This window comes from Pezoporus occidentalis, unplaced genomic scaffold (assembly GCF_034315485.1).
Source record: "Pezoporus occidentalis ecotype Australia unplaced genomic scaffold, CSIRO_AGI_Poc_V1 ctg15, whole genome shotgun sequence".
NCBI lineage: Eukaryota > Metazoa > Chordata > Aves > Psittaciformes > Psittacidae > Pezoporus > Pezoporus occidentalis.
In genome coordinates, this window is record NW_026913316.1 from 719,383 (window position 1) to 746,226 (window position 26,844).

Here is a 26,844-nt window from a genome sequence, read left to right on the forward strand (position 1 = left end):
GTTGTATGTATGAATACACTTATATTTGTATGTTTTGTAGGCTAATTTAGCAATCCAGGAGAATCGGCTAACCACTGCTCTGCTGGATCTGCAGAAAGCTCAAGAAGAGCTGGCTGCCAAGCAAGAAGAACTAGATATTGTACAGGCAGAGTATGAAAAAGCGATGAGAGAAAAACAGGTTAACTGCTCTTTACACTAAAGAAGTTGCCATTTTAAGGAAAACTGAATGCATTCTCTCATTTTCACTATTATTTCTTGAAAAGGATGTTGAGGGATGAAGGATAAGAGAGCGATATTATTTGGATACTGACCCTTTGGATCCCATCTCTCTCTTTTATCTCTGATCCTTTCATCCTCTCCCTTCTACCTCCTTAATATGTTTTTTATTCAGATTATTTGTGTAGCGTCTACTACTGTAACATCAAATTTCATTAATGTATGTTATCTGTGTATAATGTGTTTGAAATTCTGGGCAGAATTTCTGAGGCTTAATAAGTACCAGGCAGTTTGCATCTTTTAACATGTATACCAACATGAAAGTTAAGAGCAGATAGATTAACAAGTTGAATCACATTTATGACAAGTGTTACTATTTTGTCCTGATGCATGGTGATATGAGAGAATATAATTTTAGGCTGTTGTTTAACTACTGGCTTAATTAGATGTAAAGGTTTTTCTGGCCTATCAGAACATAACTGTAAACAGTTTTTATTGGTTTATGGTTTTCCCTAGACTTTGCTTGAAGACGCTGAGCGTTGTCGTCATAAAATGCAAACTGCCTCGAGTCTGATAAGTGGTTTAGCAGGTGAAAAAGAGAGGTGGACAGAGCAGAGTAAAGAATTTGCCATGCAAACTAAGAGGCTAGTGGGTAAGTTCATATTAAAAAAAAAAAAAATACAGGAATTGCATATGTTATGCATGGGCTTCCACTTGACATGTATAACATGCAGTGCATACCTGGGTCACTGATGTTTTATGTTTGCAGATAGCAGTCCAAAGAGAGTGTTATGTTAGCAAGTGCCGATAAAATGCCTATAACTGAGAACATACATGGATGAGACTGATATTCAGGCAGTGACATTTATATGTAGAAATCAATATTTTTAAATGCAGTTATTAATGTTCATCAAACTTGTTTCCTAGAAGTGAATTTTTATTTTGTAAATACGCACTTGGAAACTGAAGTACTTTGTAATAAATAATTTATTAGTTAGATCAGGTAAATGAAATTTATCTTGTCCTTTAATGTGGACTGAAATTTCTTCTCTCACTTTTGTCTTGAAATGCTGTAAGAAGCATGTATGGTTGTATAGGTTGCATTATAGTAGATATATATTTTATTTGCTGGTATAAGATGTATATGTGTATTATTAACTTGCTAAAACTACAGGATACCTTCCACGTATACTTATGTTTTTTTATAGATAACTTGAAAAGTCTAAAAAATATTAGTACTCTGTAAAAGTACAGTATCTTCTTCAGTTTGAATCCTGCATTCTTACTTCAGAGGTAAAAAAACCCAAACTTGTTATGAAACTTGGGGGCAGCTTCAGATTAAAACTTGTCACACTTAATACCTCTATAATGATGTCTATTACAATTTCTTATTACTAGTAGTAATAATTTCAATTTATTTTTTCTTAATTAGTAGTCCTAAGTAAAGGTTTTTTTCTCCCCCCAAAATATGGTTTAAGCTGGCTCTTGTGATTGTGCAAGGAAATGATGGAATTGGAAATTTATGAGTAAGTTTATTCTGCCATGTCCTGTTTGTGCAGGATCTGTTGTTTGGAATAGTGTTATGTGTGTATTGGGTTGACCTTGCCTGGCTGCCAGATGCCCGTCTCTTTATTACTACAGTTGCGCTGTAAAAAGAGTAACATGAAGTAGACATGACATCTACTGAAATGTAACATTCTATTCCTATGTAATGAGCCTTAGGGAAAGAGATGACAACTCAGTCTTGTGGGTCAAAATGTGCTCTTCAATTACAAGCCAAACGATACAACTAGTGAAGGAAGCAGCTCATTCATTAATAGAATAGGCAAAGTTGTAATGTTTTTTTTTTTGTTTGTTTTTTTTTTTCACTTTTTCTCTTTAAGGTGATGCACTCTTGGCTACAGCTTTTCTGTCCTATTCTGGTCCTTTTAACCAGGAGTTCCGCAGCCTGCTATTAAATGACTGGCAGAAGGAAATGAAAAGCCGGAAAATCCCCTTTAGTAGCAACTTGAACCTCATAGAAATGTTGACTGATGCACCAACTATCAGTGAATGGAACCTACAAGGATTACCAAATGATGACTTATCCATACAGAATGGAATCATTGTCACTAAAGCATCTCGTTATCCTTTATTAATTGATCCACAGGCACAGGGTAAAATTTGGATTAAAAATAAAGAAGGCAAAAATGAACTTCAGGTAATAGGAGTGCTGGTGCTTTCATAATCCCTAGAAACTCTTAGCTCACAAAATATTATAATTCAGCGATTCAAGTAATTCTTAACAAATGCCTTTTATTTAAATTGCCTGGGCTGGATATGAATGATATTTCAGATATATTTGGTATATATTAGATTTGACATTTGGCTATATATGAAAATGTACATTTCAAGCTTATTATTTCTAATGTCTTGATTTGTTTAATGAATTTATTTTAATGAAACATAAGCCTTTGGAAAATAGGCTGGATGGGTAATGTCTGGGAAGAGTTGAAGCATGTTTACAGAATATAATAAGCATTACAAACCCCCAAATAAGTGATTAGTACAAGTTCATATAACTGTTTGAAACTGAAGATGCACAACATATTTTTATCATCTTTTAATCAGAATTATTGGTAATTTGTGTTGTCTTAACATGGATTTCAGGTGCTAAATGTTTTGCAAATCTACAGGGAAGACAGTACTCCAACAACATCAGTCTGATGCTGTCTTTTCTTGTATACACGATCTTTGCCTCAATTCTAGTCTAACCATAGGATCATTGTTTTTATTATAAATATAAATAAATAAGTTTCAAATATAAAATAAAAATCCCGGTAACTGGGCATAATATAATATAGCGGTCCATAATTGTATTTTTAGATCACTTCTTTGAATCACAAGTATTTTAGAAATCACTTAGAAGACAGCCTTTCTTTGGGAAGACCTCTTTTGATAGAAGATGTTGGAGAAGAGCTAGACCCAGCACTTGATAATGTTTTGGAAAGAAACTTCATTAAAACAGGTTCAGCCAATAAGGTAAAAATAGAACAAATAAAGAAATAAGTGAACGCAGATATAACCCCTTTGCCCTCAATAAAAAACCTCCTATAAATATATGACTTTGAAAGATTAAAGTAATATTTAATTGTGATTAATGTGAATGCTAAAAAAAGTAGAGTTTAAGATATCAAATAGTAAATATATTTAATCTACAGAGTTCCTTATCCATTTGATTATGCTAATTTTTAAAGATGAAAATTATCTGTGAATGAGTAATTTAAAGTGATCCATAGATATTTTCAACAAATACTTTGCATCAGACATATAATTTAACACTGGATTTTTACACATTTTAACAGAAATTGTAACCTTTGTTTCTACATGCAGCACCTGAAAGAGTGTGCGCTGGTTCTTGATATGTCATGACTTCTTTTTAATATTTTTCTTAAGGTGAAGGTTGGTGATAAGGAAGTAGATGTTATGAAAGGCTTCAGACTTTACATCACTACAAAACTGCCAAATCCAGGTTACTCTCCTGAAATTAGTGCTCGAACATCCATCATTGACTTTACTGTGACCATGAAAGGTCTAGAAAATCAACTCTTAGGCAGAGTCATTCTCACAGAGAAACAGGTAAAATAACTAATTGTATCTTTTTTCCTGGCTACGTATCTTAATTTACCTGTAGAAGGTTTTAGTTTAATTTCAGTTTATTACTCTGTAATCCCATATTACAGGATGACTTTCTGAATCTCTTTATTGTGATTATTCAATAAGGAGGGTTTACAGGACATCATTTAAAGTTTAAGTTTCTGTACCTGTATTGCCTGGTATGCCCACTGGTAGATTCTGTGTGACGTACATCTCAAAGAACTGACTGATTAGAATGATAGAATCATAGAATAGTTAGGGTTGGAAAGGACCTTAAGATCATCAAGTTCCAACCCACCCCCCTGCTTACGCTAAATCATACCACCCAAGGCCTCGTCCAACCTGGTCTTGAACACTGCCAGGGATGGAGCATTCACAACCTCCCTGGGCAACCCATTCCAGTGCCTCACCACACTAACTTGAAAGAATTTCCTTCTTATATCCAATCTAAACTTCCCCTGTTTAAGTTTTAACCCGCTACCCCTTTTCCTATCACTACAGTCTCTAATGAAGAGTCCCTCTCCAGCATCCCTATAGGCCCCTTCAGATACTGGCAGGCTGCTATGAGTTCTCCATGCAGCCTTCTCTTCTCCAGGCTGAACAGCCCCAACTTCCTCAGCCTGTCTTCATACGGGAGGTGCTCCAGTCCCCTGATCATCCTCGTGGCCCTTCTCTGGACTTGGATAAGAATACTGGTGCTAACTTCTTTTCCACCCGAATGTTAAAACAATCTGCAAGATGTGGGTTAAGCATAAGAACATCAAAGGGTAGCTGGTATATCTGTATAAATTTAATGCTACTATATTTCTTGGAATAACTTGATTTAAGGGACTTGATTTATGTCTGAATATAGTATAACTTAGACTGTTTTAATGATATGATTGTTTTGATGCATTTACTGTAATTTAACAAAAACTTTCTTATTTAGTGTTGTAAAAACAGATATGTCAGGTTACTAGTGGAGTTACAGATGAACTGTTTCTGGCTTTTTGAGTTTCACATTCATATTTCAAAATTTTGGTGGAAAAAGGCTCAAGTTTTGTAAGAAACAGTTGATACAAATTCTTGTACTTGTGAATAATTTTGGGATAGAATCATAAGTTATGTAGCAACTAAGAAGAAAAATAACTCTATCCCAGCTGAAAACAGGACATACATTTTATGAATATTAACAAGATCTTGCATTCTTTGGTACAGCCTGTAAAATGAAATCAGCTTGTGAAAGGAATTCCATGAAGCTGGATTTGAAATAGCCTATTTGGTGCAAATTTCTTGAATTTATATGTATTGTAACTTGGCTTAATTTTGGCTTGTTTTTTTTTTTTATTCTTGATGTTATGACTGGAAGGTTTTGAAGATCTGCAGAAAAATTCCAACTGTGTACTCGTCCTGATCTGCAAAAGTATTCTAAAAGATAGATGCATTTTTCACTAAGGTTTTCGTCTCAAGATATTTCACTTGCTTTAGTTTGGTTATTCTGTTTCCAACTTGTTTCTCAGGATCTTCTTGTGAGGAAAACTTAACTTTCTGTTTTTTAAATACATTGAACTCTAAAATATGTTTAACCTCTTAAAGTGAACTTAGCAAAACATGAAATTTAATTTGGCTCAGAATGATTTCTCAACATGATAATTATTATGTTTAATTGTATGCTAACATTCTTTTAATGCTATACTTTTAAAAATTGTTTCTGCTTTGTCAAACTTGCATAATGCTTGTGTTGCTTCATAATTGCCACCCACTTTTCTTTATTTCCATTAGGCATCAGTTGACTGAGGTGGAGTTACCTGTAGTTTACTGGTCTTTTTTTCATCTTTTTTTTCAGAATCTTTTGAACCTGTATGCACATCTTCTAAGTTATATGACATTTGCATTATTCTATGACAGCAGTCCAATAAATCTTTTCTACCTGATGATGATGTTTCAATATGCTTTTTGTATAGTGACAAGATAAGAACCTAAATCTAATAATGAGATGAAGATGATTTTTTAAAATTTCCTTTCTAAGATAGAAGGCTTTCTTTACAAATACTAAATGTTTGAAATACTTCGGAACGTCAGCAGTATGTGTGAGTGAGAAAATCACTAGTTCAGAGTGTGGGAAAACAAAATAATTTCAAAAAGTTGTAACAATGTTCCAAATCTGTATAAAGGCAACTCAAATGGTGGAGTAAAACCTCTCCTTGAGCCTTGCTAAGGTCTGAGGTTCTTAATGCCGCCAGTGCTATCATATATTTCTTAGTGTTGTTTCTGTTTCTTTGAAATAGTAACAGCCTGTCTGCACTGCCAAAGTGGAATTGGCAAAGGGGGAGTGAAATGCAGTTCCAGCTTAGTTAAAACTATCTACCAGCCCTTTGTAAACAGTGAAGGAATGCTCCTGTAGACATAGCTAATACTTCTACCAACTGGCTCACTTACTGTTGTTTCATCAGATGCATATTATCTTATGAAAGACTCTTAACCCATCCCCTCCCTCTTTCTTGCTTTTCTGCTGTATAAAAACATTCTGTATTGTTTTAACAGAGTAGTTTTATATCTGTGGGATTCATTTGCAATGAGTTTTGAAGTTTAATTTGAAGAGTAGCATAAGAATGAACTGAAAGGCCTTTAATCTCTGAAAAGCTGTTAGAGGTATTCACCTTTCATATATGACTGCTGGGAAACAAAGTAGATATATAAACCACCCAGTTTGTATTAGTAAAAATAACAAACTAAATACTTCTAGTGAAGCAACTCAGTGTGAGTTCTACATCCTTTCTTTTCTTAGACAATGAAGCATTTCAGTGGGAGACTGAAGTTATCCCTGTTTGATGGAGGAGTACCTTTAGATGTATTTCTTGAAATATTTGGTGCTTGATTTGGTGTCTCTGGATGCTCATTGTTATTGGGACTATATTTTTCAACATGATGATTGGAAAAAAATGCATAAATGAGGATGTGAAATAAATGAGATGGAGGGAAATAAAATTGTGCATCTGGAAAGGTGCTTGCACTCGTCTTTCTCTGAAACAGAAAGAAGAAAAGCAATCACTATTCTGAACTTTTAATTCTGATATGAACACGTTCCATAGTATTTATTGAAAAGATTTGTTAATGCATACTTATGTAGTAGGTTCAGAAATACCCATTAGAAAAACCACATGAATTCTTTTCCCAAAGACTCTACACTGTTTTAGTAGGATAAGTACTTTTAGAACTAAATACCTTGCTTTATTTTGTTTTTATTTTCAATTACTCTTCTGTTTCCCAAATATTACCATGTGTTCCAACAGGAATTAGAGAAAGAAAGAACAGATCTTATAGAAGATGTGACTATGAACAAAAAGAGGATTAAAGACCTAGAAGATAATCTCTTGTTCCGACTTACAAGCACTAAGGGTTCTCTGGCAGATGATGAGAGTCTAATAATTGCATTGAGTAACACTAAGAAGACTGCCGAGGAAGTAACACAAAAGCTGCAAATTTCTGCTGACACTGAAGTACAGATCAACTCAGCCCGGGAAGAGTACAGACCTGGTGAGTGAAGGTAGTAATGAAAGTCAAATGACTGGAGCATACGGTTAAAACAGCAATACTTAGAGCAGGAGAAATAGTAAGATGTGATCAGGAAGACCATAATACTGGTGGGAAGGATTTGTGTTTTCCTGTAAGTAAAACGTATCTTGCAAACGGCACACTGAGCTACAGTGGAGAAAATAGTCAATATTATGCTTCATGTGGAATTTATAAAATGGGATTTTCTATTGTCTCCCTAGGCTTCCCATTGCTCGCATGTTGACATTCTTTCAGGCATCAGTGTAATTGTAAATACTTTTTATATCTGTTTGGATGAATGATTTGGTTATTCTATCGTAGATCCTTAAGTTATTATAAGACATTTCACTAGTCTTGTGGCTTTTAACTGACAAGTGAAAATATGAAAAAATTGAAGAAGAAAAAATGCTTTCTGGAATAAAATGTTACACCTGCATTTTATGAATTGTGTAAAATGGTACAGTTAGCATACCAAAAATCATTGCAGACTTTGTAAAACATTTGTATTTAAAGCTAAATGATTGTTGAAAGTAAATTAAATCAGTTCTGTCTAAGTTAAATCAATATTGTTCATTTGGATTTTATATGACCCCTGTAAAAGTCTGTAAAGAGAAATTTGAATACTCAAACAGTACTTCAAACCATCATACTTTTATATGTTCTACTGATGACGTGAATGTTGCAGTATGCCATCCAGATGCTCTCCAGGTATGTTCATATTTTCAATCTGGGCTTTACATAGTATGCATTAATTATAGAAAAGATTTTTCTTTCTGATATATAAAGGAGGATTAATAAATGTTTCAATTATTTTTCTGGCCAGTAAAGAATGGAGCAACTCAAGGATCTTCAGTTAACATTAGTGTTAAACTCACTGTATTTGTAAAGAGTTGAGGTTTCTCTGCTTTGCATTTCTACTTTGAACACAGTCTTTTTTCCTGTCCTTCAGTTGCAACTCGAGGTAGCATCTTGTACTTCCTTATTACTGAGATGAGCATGGTCAATGTGATGTACCAGACTTCACTTCGGCAGTTTTTGGTGCTTTTTGACCACTCACTAGTCAGGTAATTTAGCTAACAATAAGTAGGATTCGTATTTACCCAGTCCTGGAGGTAGTTGTAGTATGACAAATGTTTGTTCCTAATGTCAGAAAAAAGCATGTTCTTTGTTACAATCTTGACAGTTGTCAGTTTAAATACCTATAAGCCTTTGTCTGTTAGTTATCAAGGCAAAGAAACTTTAAATGTACCTACAGTCCTTCAGAATTAGATAGTTAAAAAACATACTATTCTGATTTTCAGCTATGCAGAAGCCTTGATTAGAAAGGAATTTGTTTTTGTTGCTCCTTCAGTGTAAAAGTTGTTGATAGCTTGCTATCTGGTATTCTCTGTTTGAGGCCTATTACTTTTTCATGTTTTAAATGTTCTAAAATATGTCTTTTTGTCTTTTATATAATATTCTCTTTAGTGAAACCTATGTATAGTGACATTCAACTGCAGGCATTTTTTCCAACAGGTCTACTAAAAGCCCTATAACAAGCAAGAGGATTACTAATATTATTGAACATATGACATATGAAGTGTTCAAATACACTGCCAGAGGACTTTATGAAGAGCACAAATTTCTTTTCACATTACTACTTACACTGAAGATTGATATACAAAGAAACAGAGTAAAACATGAAGAATTTCTGACGCTTATTAAAGGTTGGGAATACACAGCAATTTTAAGTAGAGGATATGTATTATTTTGTGAGCTGCAGTTTTATCTCCTAGCCACTTGCTTCTTCCTTTTGCAGATGAGAAGCTAGTCAATTGAAAGAATACATGTTTATTATTCTGTTCTGGGGACTGGCACATTGTATAGCAGTTCTGATTTGTAGCAGTGAACTTTACTAACAAATACAGCTTTGAGTAGAGTTTATTTGGTAACTGCAGGAGGACAAGCAAGCAAATAGGAACATAAAAGTGATGCTAACAGTTTAAAAGAATATTAGACTCTTAGCTAAATGTGACAAGTTCATGGCTTTAGTCTTAACTGCATGCAAGCACTGCATGCAAGTATATCTTCATGTGAAAGCTTAGATTAATTTATATTACGTTACCAAGATATTTAATTTCATGCAGGTGGTGCTTCCTTAGACCTGAAAGCTTGTCCTCCTAAGCCAGCTAAATGGATTCTGGATATGACTTGGCTGAACTTGGTGGAGCTTAGTAAGCTTAAACAATTTTCAGATATTCTTGATCAAGTAAGTAAAAGCTTTTGTTTGACAGTGATTGTCTAGTAATGGTCAAGGCATGTAGTGGGAAACTGCTTTATTTTACAGAACAGAATGAAACTGACAGCAGATACCCACAGCTGTAGCCCCAACCTCTTAGCTACCTGTATTGACAAAAAAATTTAACACCTCCCTCCCTCCCCTCTGGAAATAAGAAGAAAGTGCAACATTTCACACCCCATAGTAATATAATACTTTCAAAATTGGGATATAGCTTGCTATTATTCAGTTCACATAATGCAACTTGAACCTTCTTCCAATTGTTGGACTGTCTTCCATTCCTGCTGTGCTTTCTTACACTATGTGTTATGATGCTTGTTCCAATATTTATCTGATTATATGGAGTAAGAGTTAGGGAAAGTGTGTTCAGTAAATTCAACACTTGTATGAATAGTCTTAATGGAGACTTAAGTGTATGGTAGTTAATGGATCAAGTAAATAGCAATTGGTATATGTGAAGAATACTTTCTGTACAGTCATGTGGGGAGTAAATAGATACCTAGTGTTCTCAAAGCTATGTCTGAGCCTAGCTTGCTGTACCATTACATCATTAATGGAAAACACTGAGTAGTAGCTAATTTTTTCAGAATATGAATATTTAAGGGCATTGTTGCATTCTACAATTTTGTACTTAAAATATGAAAATTTCTCGTTTTTCTTTTTTTTTTTTGTGTGTGTGACTTATCTATTTAGTGAGATTTACTCCTTTGTTGGTATAACTGTAGATTTCCAGAGCAGAGAAACAGTGGAAAATCTGGTTTGACAGTGAGAATCCTGAAGAAGAACTGGTTCCTAGTGGCTATGGTGAATCCCTGGACTGCTTCAGACATCTTCTTCTTATCAGATCTTGGTGTCCTGACAGGACTATAGCTCAGGTAAATATATGTAGCCAACATAGTCTATTAAATTGTCATTAGAATAATAGATACAGGATTGCGGTTCAGTACTTTTTTATTTAATGCTAAACTCCTTAACTCCTTTTTGTAATGGACCTTTACGTTACATTTTCTGAAATCCTTTTCAGACTATTAATGTATTCAAGGGCAGTGTTAGTAAAAGTATCCCAATATATTGAACATATATTAGCTAGTGATTTTATGGAGAGATAGGATTTCATCTGGAAATGTATGTGTTTATTCAGTTCTGCTTTATTAGTTCAGAAGTTATTTTTTACTGTCCTTGCTGATAATACTCAAATTATAGAAGTGTCTTCCTGTTAGGCTGAAGTAAAATATTTTTTTAAAAATCTGCACTAAGGTCTGTTCAAAATGTTTAGTTTAAGGCTATTTAGAAAGGACAGAAATATAAAATTAAAGTTTATTAAATGGTTAGATCCACTTTTAGGAAAAATCAGCTTCTAGAAGACTATTTTTAATCTTCATGTTCTTCAGTGAAAAAAGTATGAATTATGCAATTTCTGACGATTTCAGAGCAATGGCTGGAAATTTACTCATGTCAGAATGTGTCACTAAAAGTGTATTAATTTTATGGAGGCAAAACTTAAGATATTGTAACTAGAGTCAGAGAAAGTCTTGGCAATTAGTGTAACTAGTCAACAGAAGGGTAAATGGTACTCTGTGATGAATTTCTCAGACGTGTGCTATGTTTTTGAAGTGGAACATACAAAATTAGTTCCTCAGTTTTGTTAATGGGGGCAAGACACACTTCTATCTTATGATGGTTTTATGAAAACTGGTATTATATCAAACAACTGCTACATATCTTCTGTCTCTGAGAAGTAACCCAGAGTTAATAATGGGAAGATTGGTCTAAGACAAAAGCAATGTAGTGGGAAACAGTGCAAGAAATATAACTTCAGACTGTTTGAAAGAGCTTTTTCTATTTCTCAGTTCTCAGGAGCAATAACAATTTTTGAAATACATAAGAAAAGACAGAGATGGCTTCTATATGTTCCGCTCAATCTTCTACTTAGCAGCAGTTATTTTCATCATTGCTACTGTCAATTCATTGTTTGTTCAAGCATGAAGGTTGGAAAGGTCCTGGAAGCATATCTTCCATGCTTTCCTCCCTTTTTCTTAAGTATTTGGAAAGGGAAGCTAGATTTTTAAGGTTAGAAGCTTTGCTGCCTAGTGGAGATACAATCTTTAAATCATTAAAACCTTTCAAAAGGTTTACTAAGGTTATTATTTTTATTATACTGTAATTACAGGTATTATATATAAACATGCATCCAGGTATATTTAATAGACTAATTATTTTTGAAGTTTTAACTGGTCTTATAAGGTTCAAAATATCTGCTACAAGCTCAGGAGTGTTGCATCCCAACTAGAAAGAAGTGCAGCAGGAGGGCCAGGAGACCTCCTTGGGTGGATAAGGAGATAATGAGGAAAATTCTAAGGAAAAAAAGAGGCATATAAAAGGTGGAAGCAAGGAGAGGCAGCCTGGGAAGAATGCAGGGATGTTGTCTGGGAAGCTAGGGACAATGTAGGCCCCCTCCAGAAGCTATCGGGAGAACTAGCTACACAGGATGTGGAGAAGGCTGAAGTTCTGAATGACTTCCTTGCCTCAGTCTTCACTGAAAAGGCTCTGACCACACAACCCAAGCCTTGGAAGGCAGACGCAGGGACTGTGAGAATGAAGACCTTGGGCCCACTGCAGGTGAGGATCTGGTTCGGGATCATCTTAAAAACCTAAACGTACACAAGTCCATGGGACCTGATGAAATCCATCCATGGGTCCTGAAGGAGCTGGCAAATGAAGTTGCTAAGCTACTGTCCATTATATTTGAGAAATCATGGCAGTCAGGTGAAGTTCCCGATGACTGGAAAAAGGGAAATATAACCCCCATTTTCAAGAAGGGGAAAATGGATGACCCGGGGAATTACAGACCAGTCAGTCTCACCTCTGTGCCTGGCAAAATCTTGGAGCAGATTCTCCTGGAAGGCATGCTAAGGCGCATGCAAATCAACAAGGTGCTTGCTGACAGCCAGCATGGCTTCAGTAAGGGGAAATCCTGCCTGACCAATTTGGTGGCCTTCTATGATGGGGCTACGGAACTGACGGACAGGGTAGAGCACATGATGTCATCTACCTGGACTTGTGCAAAGCATTCAACACTGTACCACATGACATCCGTGTCTCTAAGTTGGAGAGACATCAATTTGATGGATGGACCACTCGGTGAATAAAGAACTGGCTGGATGGCCGCACACAAAGAGTTGTGGTCAGTGGCACAGTGTCCGGCTGGAGACCAGTAACGAGTTGTGTCCCTCAGGGATCGGTGTTGGGACCGGTCTTGTTCAACATCTTTGTCGCTGACATGGACAGTGGGATTGAGTGCGCCCTCAGCAAGTTTGCCGATGACACCAAGCTGTGTGGTTCGGTTGATACGCTGGAGGGAAGGAATGCCATCCAGAGGGACCTCGTCAGACTTGTGAGGTGGGCTGATGCCAGCCTGATGGAGTTTAACCATGACAAGTGCAAGGTTCTACACCTGGGTTGGAGCAATCCCAGGCACAGCTACAGGTTGGGCAAAGAAGAGATTCAGAGCAGCCCTGCAGAGAAGGACTTGGGCGTGCTGGTCGATGAGAAAATGAACATGAGCTGGCAGTGTGCGCTTGCAGCCCAGAAAGCCAACTGTATCCTGGGCTGCATCAAAAGGAGCGTGACCAGCAGGTCAAAGGAAGTGATCCTGCCCATCTACTCTGTTCTCGTGAGACCTCACTTGGAGTATTGTGTGCAGTTCTGGTGTCCTCAACATAAAAAGGACATGGAACTGTTGGAACAAGTCCAGAGGAGGGTCATGAGGATGATCAGGGGACTGGAGCACCTCCCGTATGAAGATAGTCTGAGGAAGTTGGGGCTGTTCAGCCTGGAGAAGAGAGGGCTGCATGGAGACCTCATAGCAGCCTTCCAGTATCTGAAGGGGGCCTATAGGAATGCTGGGGAGGGACTCTTCATTAGGGTCTATAGTGACAGGACAAGGGGTAACGGGTTAAAACTTAAACAGGGGAAGTTTAGATTGGATATAAGGAGGAAATTCTTTCCTGTTAGGGTGGTGAGGCACTGGAATGGGTTGCCCAAGGAAGTTGTGAATGCTCCATCCCAAGGCCAGGTTGGACGAAGCCTTGGGTGGCATTGTTTCGTGTGAGGTGTCCCTGCCCATGGCAAGGGGGTTGGAACCTGATGATCTTAAGGTCCTTTCCAACCCTAACTATTCTATGATTCTACGATTCTATGGTATGTTAACATGTGAAAATAAATTCATTGCATATTTATATTTCTGATATAAATTTATAGTAGTGTCAGTTTATTTATTGGTTGTATTTACACTGGGAAGAAAACAGCATTAAATGATTGTATCACGGGTTAAATTTATCCTTTTTAATATAGGCAAGAAAATACATTATTGACACTATGGGGGAGAAATATGCGGAGGGAGTCATCTTGGACTTGGAGGAAACATGGGAAGAGTCAGATCCACGTACTCCTCTCATATGCTTTCTTTCCATGGGTTCTGATCCTACGGATTCAATTATCGCCTTGGGAAAAAGACTGAAGATAGAGACACGTTATGTTTCCATGGGCCAGGGGCAAGACATTCATGCTCGTAAACTTCTACAGCAGACCATGGCTCATGTAAGGAACAAAAATCTGGATGTTTTTCTTTGTCTGTATTAAACACTTAGAAATGAAATTCCTGTCATGAAATATAGGTTTGGTGGGTAATTAATGCTGTATTTATTTGTGTAAGCAAATGTCCTCAGCAATAGAACTGTCTTTTCATAGTCATTTAATTGGCTATAACAAACTTCTTGATATTGTGCAGCAAATAGTGTTTTTCACATAAAATGGAATTTTTGTCCTAGCTTGTTGACTGATGAAAATAGCTGAATTGCTTGGATTGCATGGATAGTGTATATTCTTCAGCAAGTGTTCCACAACATTTTTTTAGTTTTCTATTTTTAGTAATAGAAACATATTTTGTTGAAGAAGATTAATTCCAAATATACTATTGATAGCTACATAACCTTGGTTGTATAGCAAAATATTTTGAATTTCAATAGTCTGGATTTTAAATTGGGATAGACAATCTGACAGCACAAGCATTTTACAGGTGAAACATGCAGGGATTAAAGAATAAATTTTCCTGTATGAGGATAAAAACCGAGATATCCTAATTTAGCTTTGCCCATCAGGTGGTAGTACTGCTATGCCTGCTCATGTGAACAGTTTAGCTTCCTTCCTGTCTGTATAACCAATTTTCCTCTGATTTGTGCTTCAGATTCTCATTTGACAACTTCACATTGAGAGCTAATTAGCAAAAGACAGGGAAGAGGAGCTCCTTTTTTTAAGAGAAATGCAGTACTTTCCCTCACTTTCTCACATACTCTCTTAATGAAGAGGTATGAGAGATGTCTATATGAAGTATGGTAATTCATGTTAGAAAGTCTGGTATCTATTGATCAATAGCAATACATTAATTAAGTATGTATGTTTGGTTATTTTTCAAGCTTGTGACCCTTGTGAGGAACACGGTTTAGCAGCCTGCTGTATGGAACTACTTCTGAGCTTCCTTATATAAGTCAACATTTATGTTTTTATCAGTACTATAATCATGTCCATACATGTTTTAAATGTACTGAAATGGGAAAGGTAGGGACTACTTGAGAAGACCAGGTGGGATAAGTGAAGAACATTTGTTTAGATGATAAAGCAAGCTAACAAAGAAGACCAGGTGGGATAAGTGAAGAACATTTGTTTAGATGATAAAGCAAGCTAACAACGCCTCCAGAAGGAATGGCCCACATCTTAGCTCACATAAGCTTTCTTTGGAGAAAAAAATATATTTTTATTTGCATGTGTACCTTTACTATTGATACTGGTCCCTGTTTGTACATGAAATGTACATGAAATCAGATGACTTGGTTTTGATTTGGTGAGCTAGTGGTCCAAAATCTACTGTGGATTATTTCCTCTTGTAACAGCTCCGATAAGCACTTAAACATGCTATATTTCGTTATATATTAGATGTGTCTGCTTTGTTCCTAACCTACAACATAAACAAAGAGTGATTTTTTTAGGTGGTTTTTAAATTTGTAAACATTGATAATTTCATATTCTGCTCTTTTAAACTAGGGAGGTTGGGCACTTCTACAAAACTGCCACCTTGGACTAGACTTTTTGGATGAGTTGATGGACACTGTGATAGAGACAGAGACTGTCAATGAAAGCTTTCGACTGTGGATGACAACTGACATTCATAAACAGTTCCCCATCACCCTTCTTCAAATGTCTATTAAATTTACCAATGAACCACCACAAGGACTCAGAGCTGGACTAAAGAGAACATACAGTGGTGAGTGCTGAAGTGGTAATAATTTAAATTTCATTTCGCCCATATTTGGACTCTCTGGTGTTACGTGTGGTCACATTGTAGCCACTGGTAGTAGATGTAAACTAGTATGAGGAACTGATCACAGTGATGCCAGGACACCTCTTGATCCTTGGTTTGAGTTAGAAGTTTTGAAAATTAAAAGGAAGATAAGATCTGATGAAGTTCTGTTGCCAGAACTAATTGGACAGTAAAACAGGAAATGCTTTTTCTTTTCTGAAGTGTTGCCTTCTCATATCTCAATTCAAAGTGTTTACATTTTTAATCTTCTTTTGTCTTTTGGCAGAAAAACAACATATTAATCTTTGTTGGCTGTTAAGAGATCTTTACATTGTATAAAATAAAGGTTTTATTTTATAATAGTGCAAAAAGTAATTTAATGTGAATTCATCTATCACTGAATGTTTTTTTGGTTTTGTTTTTATTTTTGTTTTCCCTTAAATTTACTCTTTTAATTTGAGAGATTTAATAAACATTTTTCAGCACTGAACACTTTGTAGAACAATAATTTACTTTTGGGAGAAGTAGAGAGCCAACTGAATATCTTTAGGAGTGATGTTTTAGCTCTGATTTGAAGTAGTTTTGAAAAGTACTTTTATTGTGTTTCTTATAAAGTCCGCTTACAATATCAATAGGTGTCAGCCAGGATTTACTAGATGTCAGTGACATGGTACAATGGAAGCCAATGTTGTATGCTGCAGCCTTTCTACACTCCACTGTTCAAGAAAGACGCAAGTTTGGATCTCTGGGTTGGAATATACCCTATGAGTTTAATCAAGCTGATTTCAATGCTACTGTGCAATTCATTCAAAACCACTTGGATGGCACGAATGCCAAAAAGGTAATGAATGTTTTTGTGGGGAAGGTAGATTAGGGTGATGAATCTTTCTAATAGTGGAATGTATATACATGTTTCCAAATAACTGAAACACAACCAAGATTTTAAATTATTATTTTGTTTCTTTCCACAAGCATTTAACATTTGAAGTATATATGTCTGTAGAAGAACAGGCTTAAATTAGATTTTTAATCCTGCGCATGTTAAATTTTTATATTAATTTGCACATTTAAAAAAAATCCCTCCCACACATCTCCCCTGAAAACACCAGAAGTATAAATTTTAGAAGCAGAGACCTTCTTTTCAATGCTAATTCAGTCAAATAGTCTAAAATGGACCACTGTATTTAAAATATTTTTTTGTTTAAGTCTGAGTAGAAATAATAAGATTTGGCTCCTCCAACCTATCTTGGCAGCACAAAGAAATAGAAAGTGGATTTAAATGATTGCATAAGAGTTCCTCTTACATTTCTCACTGTCATATGGTTAGTTGTCATATAGAGGTCTGTGGAAGATCACTTTGTGATTGGCATTTTAAGTGAGGTTGAAAGCGTGATTGGAATGTAGCTCTATCACTCTTGCCCAAATGCCAGAATAGCCTCCTGTATTAGTTGTCAATGAGCTCTATTTTGATAAATCCGTGAAGGTGTTTTGGGAATTGAGGGTTATAGGAAAAAAGAGTAATAGGAAGATAACTTTCTTCCAAAAGGGACAGAGATGCAAGACTTGGTATGAAAGCTGTTCTTACTAACAGAGATGTAAATGTGTGAGAAGAAGATTAGCTAAAGTCAGTGCTTTCTGCTTGCTTTTAGGGGATCTCCTGGAGTACTGTTTGTTACATGATAGGAGAGATCCAGTATGGTGGTCGTGTGACAGATGACTATGACAAAAGACTCATGAATACCTTTGTAAAGGTTTGGTTCAATGAAAACACATTCAGTCAGGAATTTAGCTTCTACAAAGGATACAACATACCTAAATGTACTATGGTGGATCAATACCTTCAGTACATACAGGTTGGTAAATGAAAACTTTTCAAAAGGCCCCCCCCCCCCAGTTCACTTGAATCTTACAAGTTCCTGAGTCTTTGTATTTTGACTTTTCTTCTGACTGTGTTTTGGCATTTGTTCACAAACTGTTTATTACTTTCTAATAGTCTGTGTATCTATTAGTCACACTTTATTGTTGTCATCAATGTTATCATTGCCATGACAGGAATCTTTCCTTCATCATATGGTTTGCTTGAGAGACATAGTTGAAGGCACACCCTTAATAAAGAGGGCAAAGAATGGACTCTAGACATTGGGTACAACCTCACAGAAATAAGAGATATAAATATATGAAAGTACAAGATGACTATTAAAATAGCGTATAGAGATTAAAATTGAATTTTTTGTTCATCTTGCTGTGATTTGGGCTGTGATATGATGAACAGATTACAGCAAGTTATTTGTCTTAAGACTGTTTGAAGAGATCTAGTCTCTTTACAATGTGTTTTGTGTGTGTGTTGGTTGGCTTTGTTTGTGTTGTTTGTTTTTTGTTTCTCTGGGGTTTGTGTACAATTTTTTTGTCTGTTTTTTAATAATTAGCTTATAAGTCTATCTCCAGTTGTGCTCTTTATATTTTACTGTGTAGAGCCTTCCTGCTTATGACACACCAGAGGTGTTTGGTTTGCACCCCAATGCGGATATCACTTACCAAACTAAACTTTCCAAGGATGTATTGGACATCATCCTCAGCATTCAGCCTAAAGATAGTACTGGTGGAGGAGGAGAAACCCGAGAGGCAGTTGTCTCCAGACTGGCTGATGATATGCTAGAAAAGCTTCCGGCTGATTATGTACCTTTTGAAGTGAGTTAATGTAATTCTGTCAAAAACATTTGCTCCATCTTGTTTTGTGTGGATTAAAAAAAAAAAAAAGCAACTATTAGTTTTTTAAAGCCATGCATGAATCCATTTATACTGGCAATGCTTCAAAACTGCATTTTAAAGAAGTCTGACTAGACTCTTAACATTTATGATGAAGTCACTAAATGTGCACTCAAGTGCTTCTGTAAGAGCTTTTTCAAAATATTAAACCACTTAATGCTTAAGTTGTCGTTTGCACTATGGGGGAGGTAGCATCACCAGCTTTTAACTAAAGGTGTTGACGCAGTAAAGAACTGAGATCATGTTGCAAGTGTATTTGAGTTTCTAAAAGTATTACAGCTTTAGCATACGTATTACTTTGGGATTCAGGTTATATGCTGAAGATATTTTTAGGCTGCTTTCTTTGTCTGTGAAGTGAATGCTGAAAAGCTTGTCAAGTGGCAGGTTTCATTGACTGAAGCCTAGTGTTAGTGTCTCAGGATCCCTACTAATGTACAACAGCCTATGTAACTATATTTGTAATGGATGCCTGCTGCCTTGCAGTCATTTCTTGTCTGAAAGAGCAGCTTGCCATCTGTTTGTGTTGAAGATAGAATGTCTCTCAAGGTGAGGGGTTTTCTTACAGTTAGAATACATTTACTAATGGCTAAATACATGGACACTCCAGTCAACTGTATTCTGCAGCCTCATTCTGGAGACTACAGTTTGGGTGTTTGGACAATTTGTGTTGTTTCTGGCTCTTTCTATAGTTCTTAATTACCCTTTATGGCTCCAGAATTTTTAGAATGCTGACATTATAGTTCTTCCCGGGTGAGCCTGGTTATGGCTTTCAAATAAGCAAGAAGAAAATGCTAGTAAATTACTTAAGGTTCCTATATTTTCTGTATCAGGAGATGTTGAACTGTTGTGTTTCATTATATTTACAAATGCTTGAAAATAAGTAAGATTAGATATGTCAGTAATAAAGCATTTACAACACTTTTGTTAGGAAATGGATGTGAATCACCCTAATAAGTCATTAGCGAAAAGGTTCACACCCATGTTTGTATTTTAACAGATACTCAGAGTAGTCTGCTCATCTAGGCAGTAAGATGTATTATTAATTAGATAATTTGCCTGCCATCTCCTTGAGGAGAATTTAATCTCTTATCCTTGGTCTTCTGCCACTTCACTTAGACTTTAATGGAAGTTAGCATGAGGACCTTTGTACAAGGATTAGGTGGTTTATAAATGCCAAATTTCTTCTGTCAGGATGCTGAGCTATGAGAAGGAGAAAGAAGGCTTGTACAATCAAACACTCTCTTTACTGTATTTGCAGAGTAGTAAGTTTCCCTTATGCGTGGTATGCTCATGAGTATGAACTCTCTTAATGTTTTACATCTGTCTTATGTTTTCTGTACCCCATTTTGTATTATGTAAACTTTCTTCCCTCAAATAGAATAATAATAATAAATTTTATCCAAACAGGTCAGTTAATCTATCTGAACCAGGAATACTGACTATCTAGCAGTCTTCCAAAAGTTTGCACTTGATGAAGTTTCTGACCTACTGTCCTTCTAGAAGTCTGAGCTTTATGACCCTCCAAAGGGCTTAACCAGGTGTCTGCAAAGGATTGCAATTTGCCGAGTTTCTCAGAAGGGTACTGCTTCAGTGATGGGCTAAATCTCCTGGTAGCTGTTAGTTCAACTCTTAAAATTCTACTTGACATCTCCAGGAATAGATATGTGGCTTAATAAAGATATATTTTATAGTATCACTGTGTAGGAGTACTTAATTCTGTTAAGTTTACAAGAGCTATTTTGGGGCAGATCAGCTCTGATCAGAAATGACAAATTGAAATTCAGTTTATATTAATAAAAACAAATGGGGAGCACTAAATAATTTCACAGGGTGATAATTATTTAAATTACTTTTGTTTAGCAGAATACTGATAAATTTTTGTTATGCATATTACTAAGTTCTTAGTAATAATTAGTTATAATAGTAAGGCTGTTACCCTGCACAGGATTCAATATCTGTTACATATAATATTTTCACTTATTTCCTGAAGGACCATATTGACCACAAAAAATTCTGGTTCTGTCCATACAGTTGTTGTTAATTTGCTAACTTTACACTTTTAATTAAAAATATATTAGCAAGTTTTATTAGAATACAAGACTGCCTGGAGTTGTGATAGTTCTTAGGCATTGCTGATAAATAGCACTACTATGCTGAGGCAAAGTGGCTGGGGCAATTGCTCTTGATCGGTTTGTGGAAAGTGAACCTTGAGAACTGTCTGTTGGAATTAAAGCTGAAATCCTTGAAGTGGGGTATAGCCTACATGCTGTTTAAGCAATGTTAGCTCATAGAAAGGTATGCACTCTAAACTGTGAGCTAGACTAAAACCATAGCCAGTCTCAGTGTCATAAATCTCTCTCGGAAAATATCTGTCTTGCAGATTATTCAAGGAAGATGCCAAACTGACCATTTAACTACCTATATAAAAGTATTATGTCTTATAAATTGTATTGGGGCCTAGCCTTGGCATAAAGCCACCTTTGTCTTTTGCTTCTGCTGAAGGATCTTTGTTTTTTTACCTACAGGTAAAAGAGAAACTAAAGAACATGGGACCATTTCAGCCTATGAACATATTTTTGCAACAAGAGATTGAGCAAATGCAGAGAGTTATTACCTTAGTGAGACGCACTCTGAATGATCTAAAACTTGCAATTGATGGGACAATTGTTATGAGTGAAAATCTGAGGGATGCTTTAGATTGCATGTATGATGGAAGGGTTCCTGCTAGCTGGAAAAAAGTAAGTGTACATAACTATTATTTTTTCCTTACAAAATGAATCTGTTGAGCTAGATTAAACTACTTGGCACACAGTAAATACTTTTCTCAAACACAAGTGTCAACCAGGACTGTGCAACCGCTGGAATAGATTTTGGGCTAAAATAAACACAGACAAAACAAGCCCTCTCTCATTTATAAAAATGGAAATGAATGTGGGACACGCAGGTATTTCCCATTTTGACAGCTTGTTGCGTGTTGACAGGATAAAAAAGTAGAGAGTAGAGAATAATTTAAAATGTGATGATAGATTTTAAAAAATAACACCCATAGTGGTGAACTACATTGTTGCTGTTCTTTGAGATTACAACTTGTAGTCATAGAATCAGAAAGCAGTAGAGGCTGGAAGGGACCTCTGAAGATAGTGTAGTTTAACCCCACTTCTGAAAGCAGGGTCACTTAGACCAGGTTTGCCAGGATTCTTCAGAATCAAGAATCCACAACCCCTCTGGGAAACCTGTTGCAGTGTTGGACACCCTCACAGTAAAAAACCCCTAACAAAAAACCCAAATGACTATCAAGCAAGCAAGTAAGCAACCAAAAAATCTTAACTTTAAATTAAATTAGCACATTTCATCTTGTGTCCATTGTTTCTTCTCCTATCACTGAAAAGGGTCTGGCTCCATCTTCTTCGGTTTTCCACATATGAGGTACAAATATTGATAATATCTCCTCTGAGCCTTCTCTCCTTCAGCTCCCTCAGCCTCTCCCCATGGAAATTGTATTCAGGAACAACTAGATCAACTGCTGAAAAGAAAAACGGGGAGGCTTTTTTGGCATTTGCTTGTTTTGTTTTTATTGACAAAATAAAATGGTACAAAAACATAGACCAAAGCAGATGCTTCACAGCACAAGTGTGATACAACTATTCAAAGAGAAAAATATTCATAAATTTTCACATAGTCTAAGCTCAATTTTCCTTACCTAATTTTTCCAGAAAGAGCAGAATAGTTTTGGCAGAAAGCCTGTTATCTTGATGCATTGACCTTGGCTTTAGAAAGACATGTATATAATATTTTTTCTTAGTTTACATAGGTATCTAATTTTGCAAAAACATCATTAAATGGACAATTACCACACAAAGCATTAAGCATGGCTAAATGGAAAGGTAGGCATGAATTTGAACAAAACAAGAAGTTCTTTCAGGTTTCAGTGGGATGCAACATTTATCTGGTTAAAAGTTAAGATATGAAAAATTAGCTTTAAATATGCTTTATTAAGATTGATATTTACTACCATGTGAAGAATTACCTTTTCTTGAGATGAATTTGATGTTTTTAAACTTCCAAATAAAACTAAAGAATGAATATCCTGTTTACTATTTTTAGGCATCTTGGGCTTCCAGTACTCTTGGTTTCTGGTTTACTGAGCTTCTAGAAAGAAACCACCAGTTTTACAAGTGGATTTTTGAAAGCCGACCAAACTGCTTTTGGATGACGGGTTTTTTTAATCCTCAGGGATTTTTAACTGCAATGAGACAGGTAAATTGTGTTTCAAGTCTCACTCTACTTATTCTGTTACACTTTAAAAAAACAAAAATAAATATTGAGATAAAGGCTGAGTTATACACATGGCTCCATCATGTCAGGGGGGAAGATACATGACTGCATAACAGTCTAGTATTTCCTGAGTGAAATATCCAGATATTTTTCTGTATATCAATGACCAACATATTAAAATATATTTCCTGCTTTGACCAAGCTACTGTATTAAGGGCTACCTTACAACATTATGAAGATAGACTGGAGGTAATGTCTAATGTTACCATTGAGATATTCCTAAGATTCCTGTTCTTTTAGAGCAGCTAATTAAGTGCAGTAGGGGAAAAATATTAATTCAAATTACTTCAAATAAAGACCTTGGAAAACATTTACAAGACTGGAATAAGTCTTAGGTCTGGCATAACTTAATGGCATGGGATAGCAAGGGATGAAGTTTAACCATGACAAGTGCAAGGTCCTACACCTGGGTCAGAGCAATCCCAGGCACAGCTACAGGTTGGGCAAAGAAGAGATTCAGAGCAGCCCTGTGGAGAAGGACTTGGGCGTGCTGGTCGATGAGAAAATGAACATGAGCCGGCTTCAGTGTGTGCTTGCAGCCCAGAAAGCAACCATATCCTGGGCTGCATCAAAAGGAGCGTGACCAGCAGGTCAAAGGAGGTGATCCTGCCCCTCTACTTTGCTCTCATGAGACCTCACTTGGAGTATTGTGTGCAGTTCTGGTGTCCTCAACATAAAAAGGACATGGAACTGTTGGAACAAGTCCAGAGGAGGGCCATGAGGATGCTCAGGGGACTGGAGCACCTCCTGTATGAAGACAGGCTGAGGAAGTTGGGGTTGTTCAGCCTGGAGAAGAGAAGGCTGCATGGAGACCTCATAGCAGCCTTCCAGTATCTGAAGGGTACCTATAGGAGTGCTGGAGAGGGACTCTTCATTAGGGACTGTAGTGACAGGACAAGGGGTAACGGGTTAAAACTTAAACAGGGGAAGTTTAGATTGGATATAAGGAGGAAATTCTTTCCTGTTAGGGTGGTGAGACACTAGAATGGGCTGCCCACGGAGGCTGTGAATGCTCCATCCCTGACAGTGTTCAAGGCCAGGTGAGATGGTTTAGTGTGAGGTGTCCCTGCCCATGGCAAGGGGGTTGGAACTTGATGATCTTCAGGTCCTTTCCAACCCTAACTGTTCTATGATTCTAAGATAAATGAGTGTTGTTCAGTGCACCAACTGACTAAATTTGAAGTATATGTTGAATCTTAGGCATATCTATCTTCAAGTGTTCTCTGGTGATTTGCAGTCTCTATATGTAGCTTTGGAGCTGAGCAAGCTCTTACTCATTGTTAAGGATACAGTTAATGAAAGTGTAAGTACAGAAAGAGGAATGTAACCCTAGAAAATATGCATCAAATTAAACATCTTGGTTTTGTCACTGGAACTGTTTTACTTAGCACATCCAATTAATGTTTTATCATCTTATGAAAACTGAAATTTTCATATTTGCAAAAGCCAGCTACCATTGGCGTTCAGAGTTTGTGTTACTTGGTATGTTCCTCAGATACTGCCTATAATAGAAAGATTGAAAATAAAATATAGTGGATGAAGTACTGGAAGTCTTCTTGTAGTACTATGCCATCAAAAGCTTAGAAGTCAAACTTCTGTAAACATGGATAACATAGGAAGTTTGCGTTTGGTGTTTTTTTTTTTTTTGTGTGGAGGTTTTTTGGTTTTTGGTTTTTTTTTCTTTTTTTCCTAATAAATGCTGTGGAAAAATGGCTCATGAAAAAATGTAACCTCCATACTTTCATTCATTTTGGTCAGGAAATAACAAGGGCTAACAAAGGATGGGCTCTTGACAGTGTAGTGCTGTGCAATGAGGTCACGAAATGGATGAAGGATGATATCACAAGTCCTCCTTCAGAAGGTGTATATGTGTATGGGCTGTATTTGGAAGGAGCTGGCTGGGACAGAAGAAACATGAGACTGACTGAAGCAAAGCCCAAGGTGGTGTTTGAGATGATGCCAGTTATAAGGATATATGCAGAGAATAACAGTAAGTAACTGTATTGTAAAGGGTGTTATTTTGGTAGAACAACTTTTTATTCAACTGCATGGAAGACTTTTGGGCTTTAGGGATTTGTGAGGCTGTTGCTGTTCATTGTATACATAGTGAATCTTTTTCAATGGGGGAGACTTATGAGTCTTCCATGTAAAATAAGCTTTCAACCTTCCTTAATAATTGGCATTTTTTTTTACCTAATATTTAGAAAAGTCTCTACCTTCTGGTCCTAATGGTGTTAACAACCTTTTAAACCTATTACAGATGAGCTGTTCCCTGGCTCCTCTGAAAAAAAACGTGTTTACATTCAGTCTTCCATTGACAATATCTGTCCTAGATTGAGAAGATCAACATTTATATACTTAAACTCTGTAATCTCTGTATCAGAGAATTAGTTCAAATTTACATTTGCCTTATGCCCAGTCCATTAGGGCTCTGGTTTTTCAACCTAATTTCATTTGTTTTTATGTCTCTTTTGTCTTTTTAGCTTCAAAAGATCCACGTCTTTATTCATGTCCAGTCTACAAAAAGACCATTAGAACAGATACGAATTACATTGCTGCTGTGGATCTAAAAACCCTTCAGCCTCCAGAGCACTGGGTACTGCGTGGGGTAGCACTTCTGTGTGATGTCAAGTAAAGTAAAAGAAAGTTTACTAAGGGTTCTTTTCTGTTTTTTAAATATAAGCATCAATATGTAGTTAGCTGTATAACGGATCACTTCTAAAAATATATTTTCTAAGGCATAGACTCCGTTATAGTATTTTTAGAAAACTGTTCTCAATAAACCTCTACAATAGGCTTATGAATGCTAAATCTTAGAGTGATATAAATTTTGGTGAATAAGATTCAAGTGTTACCTTTGATGTCTTCAAAAATAATGACAAATACTTAGTGTTCCCATCTCACTATTGTGTGCTCAATTTTATCTTGAATAAAGATTCATTGACTCGAATATTGTTACTTTTAAGTGATAAATATCCTTGTATCAGGGCTTACATTCAACCTGCTAAATGAAAAGCTTTTCTTTTGTGTGTATGTGTGCATGTGTGTATATCTTTGGAAAGCTAAGCCCAGTTGCTCATTCATATTAGTTAATAAACCTCAAGATGATGTCCTAAGATTTATCTCCTAGATGATAGCTTCTAGTTTGCTTGCTGTCTAAATAAAGAAGGTGAGACTGGAAAAATGTTACACCTCTTTCACCATTTGGAGAGCAGTTTCATGGTGTTCTGTAGGAAAACAAACATTTGACAGCTGCCAAAATTCCTTTCTATCTGGCTTATGACTTATAAATATGTAATGGATCGGAAGAAAATATTCAGTAAGAATGCTTGGATAGTTTTTCATGTGCTGGTACATCAGATTTGTCAAGGTTTATGCTATGAAGGCTTTATGATATTAATTTTGACTTTGTTTCTTCTCTAATTTTGCAGTGTTGTGCTTTTAGTGATGCAGTCATTTGGGTGTGTCAGCTTGATGGGAAACTTCATGTAGAAACCCATCTTAAGGAAGAAATGTTAGCAAGTCCATTTAGTTGAACACTATTGGCTTCACACATCAAGCATGTTTATTTGATCATCAAAAAGCCAGGGTATTTTTTGTTGCTGAGTCTAGTAAGTCACATATCTTACAGGTCCACTAGCAACAGGTGCTGCAGAAGAAGAAGCAGAATGAACCAATGTATCTGTTGCATTCTTCCATACATAAATGCTAGAATCATAGAATA

At 36.2% G+C, this 26,844-nt stretch overlaps 1 protein-coding gene across 1 annotated transcript in view; it reads left to right on the plus strand.

Annotated features, from left to right (window-relative positions):
- The window catches only part of DNAH5 (dynein axonemal heavy chain 5), a 122,096-nt gene extending 96,026 nt beyond the window's left edge, over nt 1-26,070 (plus strand). Inside the window, exons 61-79 of the mRNA XM_062610808.1 lie at nt 41-178; nt 733-868; nt 2,100-2,416; nt 3,082-3,237; nt 3,652-3,834; nt 7,125-7,368; nt 8,336-8,450; nt 8,902-9,092; nt 9,513-9,634; nt 10,390-10,539; nt 14,018-14,263; nt 15,764-15,983; nt 16,655-16,860; nt 17,669-17,872; nt 18,492-18,707; nt 21,311-21,523; nt 22,890-23,042; nt 24,879-25,110; nt 25,604-26,070. Of these exons, the coding sequence (XP_062466792.1) occupies nt 41-178; nt 733-868; nt 2,100-2,416; nt 3,082-3,237; nt 3,652-3,834; nt 7,125-7,368; nt 8,336-8,450; nt 8,902-9,092; nt 9,513-9,634; nt 10,390-10,539; nt 14,018-14,263; nt 15,764-15,983; nt 16,655-16,860; nt 17,669-17,872; nt 18,492-18,707; nt 21,311-21,523; nt 22,890-23,042; nt 24,879-25,110; nt 25,604-25,755 (3,594 nt within the window). The 3' untranslated portion in view covers nt 25,756-26,070. The remainder of the gene's footprint in view (nt 1-40; nt 179-732; nt 869-2,099; nt 2,417-3,081; nt 3,238-3,651; nt 3,835-7,124; nt 7,369-8,335; nt 8,451-8,901; nt 9,093-9,512; nt 9,635-10,389; nt 10,540-14,017; nt 14,264-15,763; nt 15,984-16,654; nt 16,861-17,668; nt 17,873-18,491; nt 18,708-21,310; nt 21,524-22,889; nt 23,043-24,878; nt 25,111-25,603) is intronic.
- Nucleotides 26,071-26,844: the final 774 nt, after the last annotated feature.